Below are 14,705 nucleotides of genomic sequence, written 5' to 3'. Positions count from 1 at the left end.
ATGCCTTTAATTTTCTCAAAAACAGACAGTGCACCTTATAGTCCAGTGCACCTTATAGTGAAAAAAATACTGTAATTCAAATGTGGGAGTTATCTGAATTATTTTACGACACAGTGACATTATGCCCAGGGGGCATGTCCCTCTTCAGTATACGTAGTCTGTAATAGACAATGCATTGCGGTTGACATGGTGGCTGCACATCCTTCCAGACCACAATGACAAAGATAAAAGTTGAAGCTGTTCAGGCTGAGCCAACCATGTATGTGCTGCTTTCATGCACAACATAACTCATCCTTCCCTCAAGCTGGTCTCTGGGGAGATGGAGGGGAGATGATAAAGAAGGGAAATTAATGGAGACAGAGGACGAGAATAAGGAGGGAGGAGAAGCGAGGGGACGCTGAGGTAAACAGGAGGTACACTGTAGAATGTAGGGGCAAACTGAAGCATCTTGTTTTGAAAACGCCTCCATCCATGTCCGTACTTGTCGCAGGTCTCGCCGTGGACGGCCGCCAAAGTGTGCAGCTGTGTCACCGCCACGCCGCTCCGTAGAAATGAACCCAATTCTTCATCTCCTTTTTTCTCCGTCGTGCCCTCTCATTTCTCCCAAAGTCATTACGAGCGTCATGTCTCTTTGCGAAGATTGATGTCGCTCCTCTCTAAGCTGAGCTCTTGTGAAAATGGTGATTTTCCAGCCTTTCAACCAATGTAAATGTGTTCCATAATGTTTCATGCTGCGAGCTGAAGAGGAAGACCACAAGCAAAAAAATAAATGAATAAAAAAAGATAACCTCAAGTCCGACCTGGTGCAGGAATAAATTCTGTTTTTTTGCATTCATAACATTTTACTTGTGTTCATCTGGACTGCTTTAAATATTTTCCTGTGTGTGTGTTTGTGTGTGTGTGTGTGTGTGTGTGTGTGTGTGTGTGTGTGTGTGTGTGTGTGTGTGTGTGTGTGTGTGTGTGTGTGTGTGTGTGTGTGTGTGTGTGTGTGTGTGTCGCCCTCAGCAGAGCTCATGTACACCGTGGAGCTGGCAGGAGGGCTGGGAGCGATTCTGCTGCTTCTCATCTTCCTCATCTCCCTCTACAAATGCTACAAGATTGAACTGATGCTTTTCTATAGGAGGCACTTTGGCAGCGAGGACGTGGATGGCGGTAAATCATCTCTGTGTTTCTGCCTGAAGCCCTTCATTCATGAAGTTTTAACCACTCCTTTCTGTTTTCCAAAATACACTGTCAAGCAAGAAAGGGCGTTATCTGTAGCAGCCCATGTGGGTTTGTTTTGATGGATGTGACTGTTTTTTACCCCATCTCAGAGGTTTTATGTGTGTTCACTCTCTCCACGACCCATGATTGCATCTGTTTTCACATTCCTGCAAAGGCTGTACAGGAAAAGACAGAGCAGAATTTCAATTTGCTGCCCATTTAGAAAGCGATCAGTCTTATTTTGTCATGGGATGTTGGCCATCCCCTGCTGACGAAGGCCAGATAGTGGAACATGGGGACCGGCTGGGCTCAAAGCTCATTAGAGGTGTAAGCAGCCTGAAACTGGGGGGGGGGGGGGGGACAACTTTGTGTTTTCTCTCCCGAACATAGTTAACTTTTCCTTCAGTTAAGGATTTGTCTGTTTGTGTCCCGACATTTTTTTCCTTTATCTTTGTATTTTCACTCTTCTCTGCTTTCTTTCAAACATTTCTGGAAAAAGACTGACTTCACTTTTGAATCAATGGACTGTTTCTCCAGTAGCATGAATTATCTATTACACACTGTTTTGTTGACTCAAACTTCCACATGATTAAGTCATACCGTCAGGGACCGCCGGTACAAGCTGTTTTTGATTTTCCAAGTTTGCTAGGCAGTTAATTTGCAAGGTTGGTTGCTAATTTGAAAGCCTTGTTTGATGTTTGGATCCTTTTGGGAGAAACCCTGGCCTTTCCAGTGAGTTTCAAAGCTGTGTGTGCTCCTCAAAGAGTCTGAGAAAAAGCGCCTCTTCCCTTTTTGGATGGCCCACACTCCAGTTTCTACGGAGCATAATGACTAGGACTTACTGAATATGTCACCAGTGCTGCTTTTTTGTTTTTTCCGTTTTCTATTTTCTGCCTTTTCAGTTCTTCCTATTGCCTTCTGGGAAATTATTTGAGGTAGGGAGGGTGGTTATGCTTGAATCTTGATTTGGGTATTTCTGTATCTACGTCAATTTATCTTTTGTATTCTCCTACACAATGCAGTATGGTACAATACATACAGTATATATGGCTTTTTTGTTGAAATACTCCAGTATAATTTAGTTCTGTTCTGTTCTTTGGATCTAAGACACTATTCTCCAATTAGGTTTGCTTACACAGTCTGGACTTGGTATTAAATTATCTTTCCTGGTTTGACATGACGGCCTCTGTGCACAGAACAAGATCCACAAAGAAATATTTGGCAGAACATGACTGTTCTGCACAGAACCCTGACGTCAGCTCAATCCAACACCTTGATGGATTGAGCCGTCCATTAGTAGCCAACTTTACTGATTCTCTTGGCCTTTCCGAAAGAGTCGACTTTGATTAAATGATGGAAATCAATTTACATTTTGAATGCAAGCAAATGATACCGACCACAGAGAGAAAACTTTTGTGGCTTGTCAGTTCGTCTGATTTTAATGTAAATGTTACTGATCCGTTAAGCCTGTCAGTAGACATTAGGTTCATGCTAGTATACAGTAGTATTTCCTGAAGAAATTCTGATTCTGCATCATTTCAAATGCTGACAACTACATGGATTGGATCTGTTTGCATAATCTGTAAGGAAATGATCATAACCAACTCAGTTGTTTATTATTTTTGATATCAGTCCCTTTTATAGGTGAATAGAAGTTAATAATAAAATACTTACAATGCAATATGTCATGATTTGGAAAGGATATTTTCATTTTGAGAGGGGTGTTGTAGTTTGAAGGTCAAACACATCGGTTGTATGATGCTGGTTTGACACTGAGATCTTCTAAACACATCTGGCTGTGCTGTCCAGCACAAATCTTTAGGGTAACTTTTGACACATGTTTGATTTTTGCTATCAGGACTGAAGGGACTTTTACAACAGGATGCATTTGTCATGAGCCACGCCCCTTCTGTTTATCACTGTTTTGCAGACAACAAAGACTACGACGCATACCTGTCTTACACCAAAGTGGATCCTGACCAGTGGAGTCAGGAGACCAAGGAGGAGGAACGCTTCGCCCTCGAAATCCTTCCTGATGTTCTGGAGAAACATTATGGCTACAAACTCTTCATCCCAGATCGAGACCTTATTCCAACAGGAAGTAAGTCTGAGTGCAAACACTCATGCATTCGTTGATGGAGCTCGGCTCGATTGTTGCAAAAGGTAGAGCAAAACATCTGAGGTCACCAGGGACTGAGGATTTGGACTGTTTTCAGCAGAAATGTCCTCCTGGCAGCTGTCCATGTTTTTCCTTCATGGAGATAATGTAGATGATGTGCTGAGGATATGTCAGAAATGTTTGTTGAACCGGAATCTAGTGACCGTTCTCTCTGCTCCCATGAGAAAAGGAGTTTTAGGGTTGAGATAGATGGAAAATGCACTGAGGGGTTGCCAGGTAGCCATCTCCAGACTCTGAATATGAGTGTAAAGTATGAAGGACAACTGCAAAATAAATGGGAGGACGAGAAGGACTTTAGATAAAGTATTTGAAGTAGTGCAAAATGCAGGTAAAAAGCTACCATGGATGGCTTTTAGATGTCAGGTCACCTTGAAGGATGAGTACAGTGAATACAGAGAATGGATGTAGAGGATAAAAACATTTGAAGCAAGGATTTTACTTTGAAGAATGGGTTCCTGTTTTCACAAGACTTTTAGTGGGAGGTAAGAGGGCAAAGGTCGCAGATGACTAGTTTGATGAAGAAGCTCGTTCCCAAGAAGTAGGTCTGCACATCAACAGTATAGTGGAAGGAAATCTCACCTATATGATGTCACCCATGAGTCTCACCTACACAGATCCACACAGTCAGACGTATTAAGTTGTCAGATAGTAATATTATGAGCCTGTCAGTGGCAGAAACTCGCGGTTTACGTTTATGTGCATAGTTTCATTACATTTTATGGCTCTGTTGAAATTGTTTCCATCTAAGTTGATCATAGAATATTTGATCAAAATAATTTTGCTCATTCCCTGCAGCGACAGTCATATAGTCTGTCTCAACGAATCCCACCTCAATTTAAATCCTGATATAAATTCATTACATTTTTTTTTTATGATCTGTCCAGTTTTACTCCGGATTCCTTTTCAAACAGTTGAGATGTCTAACTTTATTATATCATTTATTTTCCAAAAGGGAAGCGTTTCAATCATGCTTCCACTTAAAGAATAGTTTCATGATTCCAATATAATAAAGCAGTGTTATTTTACTATATAATATATCATTATTATTAAAATATGATACAAAATTTATACTATATACCCGACTAAAATTGTGCTTTCACTCCTTTGTGGATCACTCTGAATACCATGACGACACACAGCATACAGTGTCATGATAGTGATCATGCTTCCCTGCTTTTTCAACCATAGCTGTCATTTTAATGTAGAAACCTAGTTCAACAGTTTTGTTCATTCTTCTTTAGTGTTGTGATGCTCCATGTTGTTTGTGGAGCAGCTGTTGTATCAATTAATAAAATGCTTTCAGGGACCATGTGTGAGTGTGCGTGTGTGTTTGTTTCTGGTGTGTGTGTGCGTGTGTGTGGCAGACAGACAGACAGGGAGCCCGTGTTGGTGGTGGACTACATAACAAGTATAGAAGTGTGTTGATACAATAATACAATGTCATGATAACACCTGATGTGTGATATCACCTGTGTGAGCCACACACAGCACAGGGAGAGTTATGAAACAAGGAGTGAGGGATAGACGGAGCGAAGGAAGAGTCAGTCATCCACAGCATGGTTGTGTAAGGGGAGGTTAAAGATGGGCATTGGATAGAAAGGAAGTGTGTGTGCATGGAATGTTGGAAAAATTGGAAAAACAAGAATTAAGATAATGAAACCATCTGTGGAACATCAGGAAACAAAGACCTGGGAACAGGGAGGTAGAGAGATCTCAGGTGTAAGATGTACCGGAGAGTTTGACTATGCTCTGGTTGTAAAGCATATTTGCTTAAATGTGATGGATTGAGCTGCTATTCAGAACCATTGAAAGTCAATCTCTTGTAATCAAGATCAGCATTCATCCATAGTTGTGTCCAGTTAGAGACAAAATATGTTTTTGACCAAACTTGGACAAACATTACAGAATGCATTTAATGTGCCTCCAGCTGACACACAAACTTAGTAGGAAGTGTTTGTTTAGCGTTGTTTGTTTTCAGTTTTGTCACTTGTGTTTGTGCGATTGAAGAAACGTACATTAACAATTGGAAGTGCAGTGGCGTCGTGTCCGGAGTTTCCTCCGCCTCACGCCCTCAGTCAGCTGGGATGGAATCCAGCGACCCCGTGACCCATCACAGCGGATGGAGCGATCGATGATGAATGAATGAATGAATGAATGAATGAATGCATTATCCAGTGTGAATGCTAAATGTTTCCCTCTCACATCACTGTGAATGAACATTAGACATAATAGACTTCAACCTTTTAATATGTTCCACATCCATAGGAATAAACTATACAGTACGCTCTTGGAGCTGTTATATTGAACGAATTAATCATCCTTCTTAGTTCTCAACCATATATTAATAAATCCATGAAAATTCTGTCTGAACATCGTCTCCAACGCTGCTTAGTAGTCCGTCTGAGCCAGTGGTGCGCTGTGTGCTCTGGTTAGCAGTGATGCTGCGTGTTTGTTCTATAGGCCTCGTGTTGAACAGATAAAACAGCCACGTCCTGCCCGGTCCACACAGAATTAAACATCACTGAGAAACTCATAAGCTCAGTCTCTTTGCTTTAATCAAAAGAAAATTGCCAGAAGCATCAGTGCCAAGTGAAATCATTGTAGATGATGGGGTGATCAGGGAAATCAGGGAAAAGTGATGAATCAGAAGTGAAAAGATGAACGCCAGGCGAATCGTGGTGTTCAGTGACTGTTGAGTATGTTTCTGTGTCTGTGCACCGTTTTGTTCTTCCTGTGACCTGAATGTGGAAATGTTTATGTTTAGGTTTCACCAGTGAGCATTACCAGGATGACACACGACTGTTTGGAGGTACTCGCCCTCAGTCTTTTTCCTATTGCATCAGAGACTGTTGTGTGATCTGACACATCCAGCTCAGCCTAGAGACTGCAGCTCCGTCCAACATTTCCTGTAGATGCAGCACTTTGTTGCCTGACATCCATAATATTGATCACATTAGTTAGAATAATAATTTACACTGCAGCGGAACAAAAAGACACGTATTCACTAGACTTTATATACTGTATATTCACACACATATACAGTATGTGTATGAATGGCCTACTTTAAACCTTTTATATATCAAAGGCACACTGGGTTACAAGATGCATCTGATCATAAGGTGCACCTTCAATGAATGGCCTATTTCAAAATGTTTTTCACAAATAAGGATTATTATAAGGCTTTTAGGGTGCGCCTTACAGTGCGGAAAATACTGTACATATGTAAGGTTCCAGTATCTTTCTTGGCACATTATAAACTATATTTAGAACAATTACATCACATACTGGAGGTAAACAGCGGAACAGCTCACTGTCACTGTCTTGTGTTTTGTGTCTGTTGCTGTTTGTTCATCATTGTCACGTGTGGTGGTCCTGTTCTCATTAACTCACATCTGAAGCTCAGAATATGTTGTACTATCTCACGCATTCTCGTTTGTGTTCTCTGCAGCCTACATAGAGGATGTGGCGCGATGTGTGGACCAGAGCAAACGCCTCATCATCGTCATGACGCCCAACTACGTGGTGCGTCGAGGCTGGAGCATCTTCGAGCTGGAGACGCGGTTGCGTAACATGCTAGTGACCGGCGAGATCAAAGTCATCCTGATCGAATGCGCCGAGTTGCGAGGCATCATGAACTACCAGGAGGTGGAGGCCCTCAAGCATACCATCAAAACCCTCACCGTCATCAAGTGGCGCGGCGCCAAGAGCAACAAGCTCAACTCCAAGTTCTGGAAGCAGCTGCAGTACGAGATGCCGTTCAGGCGCACGGAGCCCATGCTCACGCACGAGCCGGCGCTGGACGTCAGCGAGCAGGGTCCCTTCGGGGAGCTGCAAACCGTTTCTGCCATCTCCATGGCAGCGGCCACCTCAACCGCCATGGCCACCGCCCACCCTGAGCTGCGCTCCTCTTTCCACAACACCTACCACACCACCATGAGGCAGAAACACTACTACCGCAGCTACGAGTACGACCTACCGCCCGGAGGGACCTTGCCGCCGCTCTCGTCTCTGGGGAACCAGCACACCTACTGCAACATCCCACTGACACTGCTGAACGGGCAGAGGCCTCCGGGAAAGAGCCGAGAGCACAGCCTGGAGGAGGCGCAAGCGAACAATGCGATGCTCCCGCTACTGCCGAGAGAAACCAGCATCTCCAGCGTCATCTGGTAACGATGGAGCGACTCAGCGGGAGCTGAAAGGGGGTGTGAATCACGATCAGACGTCACTAGGGACACGTCTGGTGAGGCTTTAAGGATGGGATGGAAGTGGAAAGTGTTTTGGATCCATTCGGTTCCATCAGTCGTTGCCTGGCGATGGTGGGGGTGGTGGTGGTGGGGGGGGGTTGAGATGCACCAGGATTCTGGACACGTATTCCCTTGTTTTTTTCAAGTGGACAACACCTCTGTTCCAGAGGGTGTTTTAATGTGGAGCCGCTGGAGATACGATGAAAGGAGTTCCATTAACTAACAAGATTCAGACTTACAAGAACCACATTAAAGAACTGATGCACTATGGCGATTGTTCGCAAACCTGCATACACACACACACACACACACACACACACACACACACACACACACACCAAAATGTGTGTACATACAAACAAAAGGAAAACAGGGTCCTGTACATATATTTGGATTTCTTTGTAGCATCAGTGTTTTTTTTCCTGTTTTGTTCTTTCAATTTTAATTTGTTGCCTTCTTTCACTGTAGGACTTTACTTTCTTACACAGAGTTGTATATTTTTATCATTTTAATTTGATTTCTTTGTTGTTGTTTTTTTACACAGATTTCAATACGCTTGTTTGGAAAGCCAGTATGTCATGTACCTGCGCTGTTGTTGTTGTTTTTTTGTTTTTTTTTAAAAACCTTTCTGTAGATTGAAGAGAACATTTTTAACCCTTTTTTGGAAATTGCCTGGACATTTCAGGAACTTAAAGGAGCTGAAACTTCTTTTTTTGTTTTCCTGTAAAGGGTGGATCTCGTTTAAAAAAAAAAAAAAAATCATAGAATATGCAAAAAGAAAGGAGGAGCTGGTTAAAATATACTGACCTGAGGAGCCGGGGAGGAGGAGGAGCAGTTGGGGAGTCATACTAGTCTTCTCCAATCAGATCGACCCAGACTGGCAGGTCTCCCTCTAAGGCTTCATATTTTCTATTGAAACAAACAGCCTTGCTGTTCTAGAGTGATAGTGAAATGCCTCACCTTAAAATAAATCTGTAGATTATTTTCAAATGAATTCTATTTTTATAACAGAAAAGAGTTTGCTTGAGAAATCATACTTATTTGCATTTCATCTACCATAGAAGGGGATTTGTGTATTAGTGTTATGCTGGTTTTTGTACACTTGCAATGTGGTTCCTGGTTTGTTGAGAGATTACGGTGGCTTTTGAATATAATGGGGGTAAAAAAAAATAAAAAATCCATCTTCTACTGTTCCTGATTCAAAAACGAAGCATTTTCAATGTTTTGGTTTTTGAAATGTTATTCCCATCCTGATAATTATGTTGGTTCATACGGATAGTTAAAGGAAAGAAAAGAATCCACTTGTGTTTTGAAAGACTTTTTAAATATATTTGAAGGTGTGATTTTTGAGTATGCATAGCAAATAGATATGTATTCTATATATAATATAGATATTTATATAAATATATAAACACAATTTTCACTTGGGAAGAAATGTCTATCTTTATAGAAACACAATCATTATCAGTTTCCCTTACTTTCTCACTACACATTAAAAACACTGATTTCCTCTTGTGTCCACATCTGATCATTTTACAACAGCATTTATAGCATCTGTCTCTCACGCACTGATTGTATTCATAAAATCTACATAAATAATCATGTTAATGTCACATTCATCTCTCCCTCTCTCTCTCTCTGACTTCACTGGTATTAAATGATGACTTGTAAGGAAAAAGGTGACTTTTAATCAGTGACCTACTTAAGGATCTGTCTCAGGGACCGTGAGCAGCCATCGGCGTTTCTATATATTGCTGATATGCCTCTAAGCAGTAAAGAAATAAACTCATTGTGGTCAACACAACAGGACTATCGTTGTAAAGACGGCGTGAAAGCACTGCATACATGTGTGTATGACCTTTTTTCCTCTCCCTGTGCTCTCTCTGGTTATTCTAAATAACTGCAGGTTATTACATGATTGCTCTTATTTTTAAGGCACGAGTATTGGATGTTAAGAGATCCATACTTGGCATTTGTCCGATCCACAGTCCATAAAGCTCATTTCATTAATGAATCTTGATCTGAAGTTTAACATCACCAAATAAGAACCTTTCGAAATTGCGTGTTTTGGAACTGAATGAGGGCTCCTGAGCGCCTGGAGGAACTGAAACTAAGAGCTTTCTTCCTGTGACTCAACCAAAAGAACAGTAATTTATTAAATTCTTGATTTGCTCAAGTGATATTATTGACTTATAATATTAGCGTTGAGAAAACAGTTTCATGGAAATGAACAACTGTGGCATTTGTCCTCCATCTATTCCATTGTAAGGCACATTAAGGATCTTGTAATGTATGTGTTGGACCAGCAGGGCTTGAAAAATACCAAACCTGCCCTTTAAGTTACCATCAGACACCCAAAGCGAGCCTCTCAGGGGTTGCTCTGATTGATGAATAATGAACCATGACAGATACTACATCACGTATAGACTATATAAAGGAAAACACACAGAAAAACATCTTTTGTAACACAATGTCAGTTCAAAGTACAACAGTTTATAATGAGGTATCTCAGAGGTCTTGTCATCTTGTGTGTGTCTACGTCTCAGGTTGGACACCAATTTTGGACGGTTCCTCTTGTCCCAGTGTTTCCTGCCTGTGTATCCTGTCAGATAGAGACAAGAATGTTTAAGATAAACATCTAGAAAGTGGTAATAGGAAAAGTATTTGGGCTCAGAGCCAAGGAGTGTTATTGCAGCTTAAACATAAACACTGCCATCTCCTGGGGATTTACAGTATCTACAAGGGTTGTTTGTGAGGGAACACCAGAAAACACAAACAGAAAGCCAATTTAGTGACTATCCTGACATTCCCAGGGGGAGAAGAGAGAACAAGAAAAACTGGGGCAGAAGGAAAAGACAGGAGCAAGGCTAAATGAGGGAGGAGGAAAGTATGGAAGACATTCACTGAACTTTTTTGTGTCTGTGTTTCGAAAAAGTATGTTTAACTGCACCGCCTGCTTCAGACGACAATGCGAGGGGGAAAACAATCAGCTGCAATCACATGAATTTACTGTGACTGATATAAACGCAGGCACATGAAGCTGATGCAACAGTAGCTGTTACCTATTAGGGCCCCCCCCCCCCCTCCACTAATTACAGTAATGGACTCTTACCCAGAAATGTTAAGGGCTGAATTGGGGAGGTGCAATACCTTATGAGACCACCAGGGGGTCCCTCGTGGAAGTGGATGCTGTTATTTTTGGCTCGATACGAATAAACACTACACACAGAACGTCTTGAAGAGAGACCCTTGAAAATCGTGATTATTTTAGTATCTGAGTTTTGATTGAGAATCTACATTTAAATTTGATGACTAGTATGTCGAATTGTCCACTTTCATGCATGTTCATAACATGTTTATAATGACCTCACTTAGACGAGACTGCCAAATCAGTGAGGTCATAATAAACATGTTAAGGACCTCCATTAGGTTCACCGTGATCTAATCAGTCGTTTTCGCTTTGGAACAAGAAGCTGTTTCCTGAAAACCTCCTGATTTGTCATTGTTTCAAACAATCCCACCTCCTGCATTCCCAGCCTCCTATAATCAGAGCTGAGATACACCGTGACCTCCGTCTCCTGTTGAACAACCACTCATCGACAGAACACCCATTTGCAAGGTCGAACCAAAAAAAAATTTTCAATTTGATGTTCTAATGCAGGGGTGGGCTGGTGGGCCACACAGAGTTCTACAATCTGATAGGTGGGTCATCTGAGGAGCAGATGGATGGAGTGTTTATTAGTACTAATGCAAATTACATGTAAAAACCACTATATAAAAAGTTTTGGCCTTTAACAGGCAGCAAAATCTGCAAAGCTTACTGTAGAAATTATTTTACAGCTGCATTTATTTCATAAAATCATTGTATAAATTAAACAAGTTTGGCGGGCCAGATTACAAGGTCTAAAGGGCCGCACGCGGCCCGCGGGCCGTAGTTTGCACATGCCTGTTCTATTGGCTGTCTGACTGAGTTAAAAATTATCTAAACTTTTTTTTTCACCTGCAGTTTCAATTTCGTACAACTTCTTTTTCCTCTCCAAAAAATATGTTCCTTCATTATTCAAAAATGAAATTCAAACTTCTGGCCAAATCTCTGTTGACATGGCAGAACTACAGGATGATGATGATGATGATGATGATGATGATGATGATGATGATGATGATGATGATGATGATGATGATGATGCCATTAGACTGTGCGAGTTCTTCTTCTGTATCTCCCCTGTATTTCATCCTCTATCATTTCTGTAAAGATAATCTGTGGGAATAATTTCAATCTCCATCAACCAAATTCAACACCGTCATGAAGAGACATGTGGCGTTTTTACCTGACGCATTTTAACCTGCATCATTTGTGAGTCTGAATAATTTTCGGTGTGTTCGGATGATCGTGCCGGTAACGCAGAACCGATTAGTGCGGTTTTGTCGCCTTGCGGTGGCCTGACGCGGAATCTCACCTTGGATTGAAAAAGTCCGCCTCTCCCGCTGCTCTGGAAGGGGAACAGCCGCTGTGAGTGGACTGACCTGGTACTCACCTTTATCCGCAATTGGCACAGTAAACCTCTATCAATAAACTTCTGACCTGAATCAGCATAATTCAGACTTTTCAAGGCGGCATCCGTCATCTTTAGAACTCCACTGTAATTATCATTTACCGCGCAATCTGCAGAGACGCGCTATCTGCTGCGTGAGATTCAGTCCAGTTTTCCCACTGAAAAGTGTGTCAGTTATGACAGAGCTGATAACACACTCACGGACACACACAAAACCACAAGGACTGCAAAAAAAAACCAACAAAAAAAAAAACCCACTTCAGGTTGGTTCTTTATTTTAGAAAAATAGTTTATATAAAAAGCAATAAGTTATGAATTCCAGCAGCTGCTTTGCATCTCCTTTCTTCTAAAACATACTTTTTCCTTCTATAATTCTCTCAAGTTCACACACACACACACACACTCCCCCCTGTGGTTATTTCTCGCTCCTTGAGGATCTCCGACTTGGTGTGGATTAAGAGTGTAATATCCTGTTCATCTGCTTTAAAGTCCCACTTCCAGTTCAGCTGGGGCAGAATCTGCTGACTTACTTCCCGTAGAACATCTCCATGAGCACTTCCTCGATGTTGACGCTCCCTATAACGGGTCTGAAGAAAAGTTGCGCCACCACGGGGGGGCTGATGGCCCTCAGCATGGACAGGGCTATGAGCAGCTTGGCGAACCGCGTCGTGTCCTCCCGGTGGATCAGCCTGACGTGCTCGTTCAGAGCCTGGTGCGCCTCCCGACGCAGCGACTGGATGTAGTGGAGACAGCGCAAACCCTCCACGTCTGGGAGGGGGATACAGGGGGAGAAAAGACACGCAGTCTGACATGAGTGGAGAGGAAAGTTTCCACGCAGTCCAACATCAGATAGGAGAGAGTAACCCTAAGATCACACAGTTGGTTATGTAGGTAAATTGATGCTTTGTTTTTTTTAATATGAGTTACAGAAATGTGTCTAGGTCAATAATCTACAAATAATCCAAACATCCAAGCATTAATCTCGTGTAACCCGACAGACACCCAGCCTCCTGTTGCCCCACGCAGGTGCCTACCTGGGTTGAAGAGCACCGCTCCTTTCAGGTACGCGTACTCCTTCGTGCTGATATCCACGCTCCAGCACTTCTTCAGGAAGGCTTTGATGCAGTCAATGTCCACGACCGACACGCCGGCTGCCCCCCTGCCCTGACTGGCCGGCACCTCCCCCTGCCTGTCCGGTAACCCGGTGAGGATGCGCTGCAACATGCTGGGCTCCACGGTCTCCGTGGTGTCGAAGTCCACGCGGTCTTGGGCGAGTCCCAACACGAGCAGAGGCGCCCACCCGCTGCGGATCAGCACCAGCTGGTCGTCCTCTGGCAGCTCACGGAAACAGGGCACGTTTTTCACGAATCGTAGAGTCTTCACCAGGACCGCCGAGGCGGCTTTGCACGTCACCTGCGGGGAGCGGAGGACTCCTCGTCGGCGCGTCGAGCCGCAGGAACACGCCTGCTGCCGGAGCTCCTGGAGCGACGCCGGCGCGGAGGTGGAGGAGGTCTTGTGCGCCAAATGTTGCGAGGATTGTTGTTGTTGTTGTTGTTGTTGTTGTTGATGTTGTTGTTGTTGTGGACTGTGATGGTGTTGCTCCTCATCGGTGGAGAGGCTGTCACTCTTCAAAATGCTGTACAGGATGCTGTGGTTCCTGCGGCCCCCCGCGCCCCGACATCGGCAGCCCTCCGGCGTGGCCATGGCCGCTGGCTGCTCTACATGGGACGGGGCTGAGCGCGTCCCGCCGTCTCTTTGAAGCCCCGGAGGTCAGTGACAGAAGTAGCTCTGTTTCCTCAACCCCTGATAGCCTCGAGTGAAGGGCAACACGTTTATATTAGCTTCTGTCTGTAGGCGCGCTTTGAGAGCTCGTTCAGAGTCTCTACTGACTGGCGCCTCCTCTTTCTACACCCTCACCTCCCCACACTCTCTCTCTCTCTCTTTGCAGGGCTCTCACGCCATATGAAACATTTTCTTCTTTTTTTTGTGTGCAAGCAGTTCAATAATCTAATCCATCGAGGATAAAAAGGCAGCACTTAATATGCTTGGTTAATTAAACAGGATCAGAGAAAGACTGGAAGGAGAAGCAAAGACAGATGAGGAATCTTCTACTTTCAGCTCTACCTTGACTTTGGCAGTTGCTGTTCATCAGAAAGGAGCCAGTAAAAAAAAATATAGGCCAGCAAACAGATCTGAAGGCTTAATTATTTTAGGGACAATTTATATGATTTTTCTGTGAGAAAGAAGCAGGAAGAGCTGAGCCGTGAAGGCCAACCTCCAACCTTGACTCGGACACACTGATATTGATTTAACCGTGAAAACAGGAGGAGGTGAATTATGATGTCATGACTCAATGGTCTCCTCGCTTCTGTCACTGAAGGAGAATGAGGGTGGCGGCGGCGGTGGTGGTGGTGGTGGTGGAGGGGGGGGGAGGTCAGTGAACAAGAGACTGAGGACGACAGGTCGGAGTAAAGCAGATGAATTAGAGGTTTGTCCTAATTGGTCCTAAGAGGGATCACAGGTTAG

The 14,705-nt window shown here is 43.3% G+C and overlaps 2 protein-coding genes across 2 annotated transcripts in view; one reads left to right on the top strand and one right to left on the bottom strand.

Moving 5' to 3' along the window:
* Positions 1–7,609, top strand: part of il1rapl1a (interleukin 1 receptor accessory protein-like 1a) — a 147,758-nt gene extending 140,149 nt beyond the window's left edge. The window contains exons 8-11 of the mRNA XM_068328758.1: positions 1,006–1,152; positions 3,134–3,304; positions 6,147–6,191; positions 6,831–7,609. Coding sequence (XP_068184859.1) covers positions 1,006–1,152; positions 3,134–3,304; positions 6,147–6,191; positions 6,831–7,552 — 1,085 coding nt within the window. The 3' untranslated portion in view covers positions 7,553–7,609. The remainder of the gene's footprint in view (positions 1–1,005; positions 1,153–3,133; positions 3,305–6,146; positions 6,192–6,830) is intronic.
* A 4,829-nt stretch (positions 7,610–12,438) lies between these two features.
* On the bottom strand, positions 12,439–14,083 carry nr0b1 (nuclear receptor subfamily 0, group B, member 1). The gene is made up of 2 exons (XM_068328759.1): positions 13,214–14,083; positions 12,439–12,947 (listed from the first exon to the last, which is right to left on the bottom strand). The coding sequence occupies exons 1-2, from the start codon at positions 13,881–13,883 to the stop codon at positions 12,706–12,708; spliced, it is 912 nt and encodes a 303-aa protein (XP_068184860.1). The 5' UTR covers positions 13,884–14,083; the 3' UTR covers positions 12,439–12,705.
* Positions 14,084–14,705: the final 622 nt, after the last annotated feature.

This window comes from Antennarius striatus, chromosome 12 (genome assembly GCF_040054535.1).
Source record: "Antennarius striatus isolate MH-2024 chromosome 12, ASM4005453v1, whole genome shotgun sequence".
In the NCBI taxonomy this organism is placed as follows: Eukaryota; Metazoa; Chordata; class Actinopteri; order Lophiiformes; family Antennariidae; genus Antennarius; species Antennarius striatus.
This window is presented reverse-complemented; position numbering and strand designations above follow the sequence as displayed.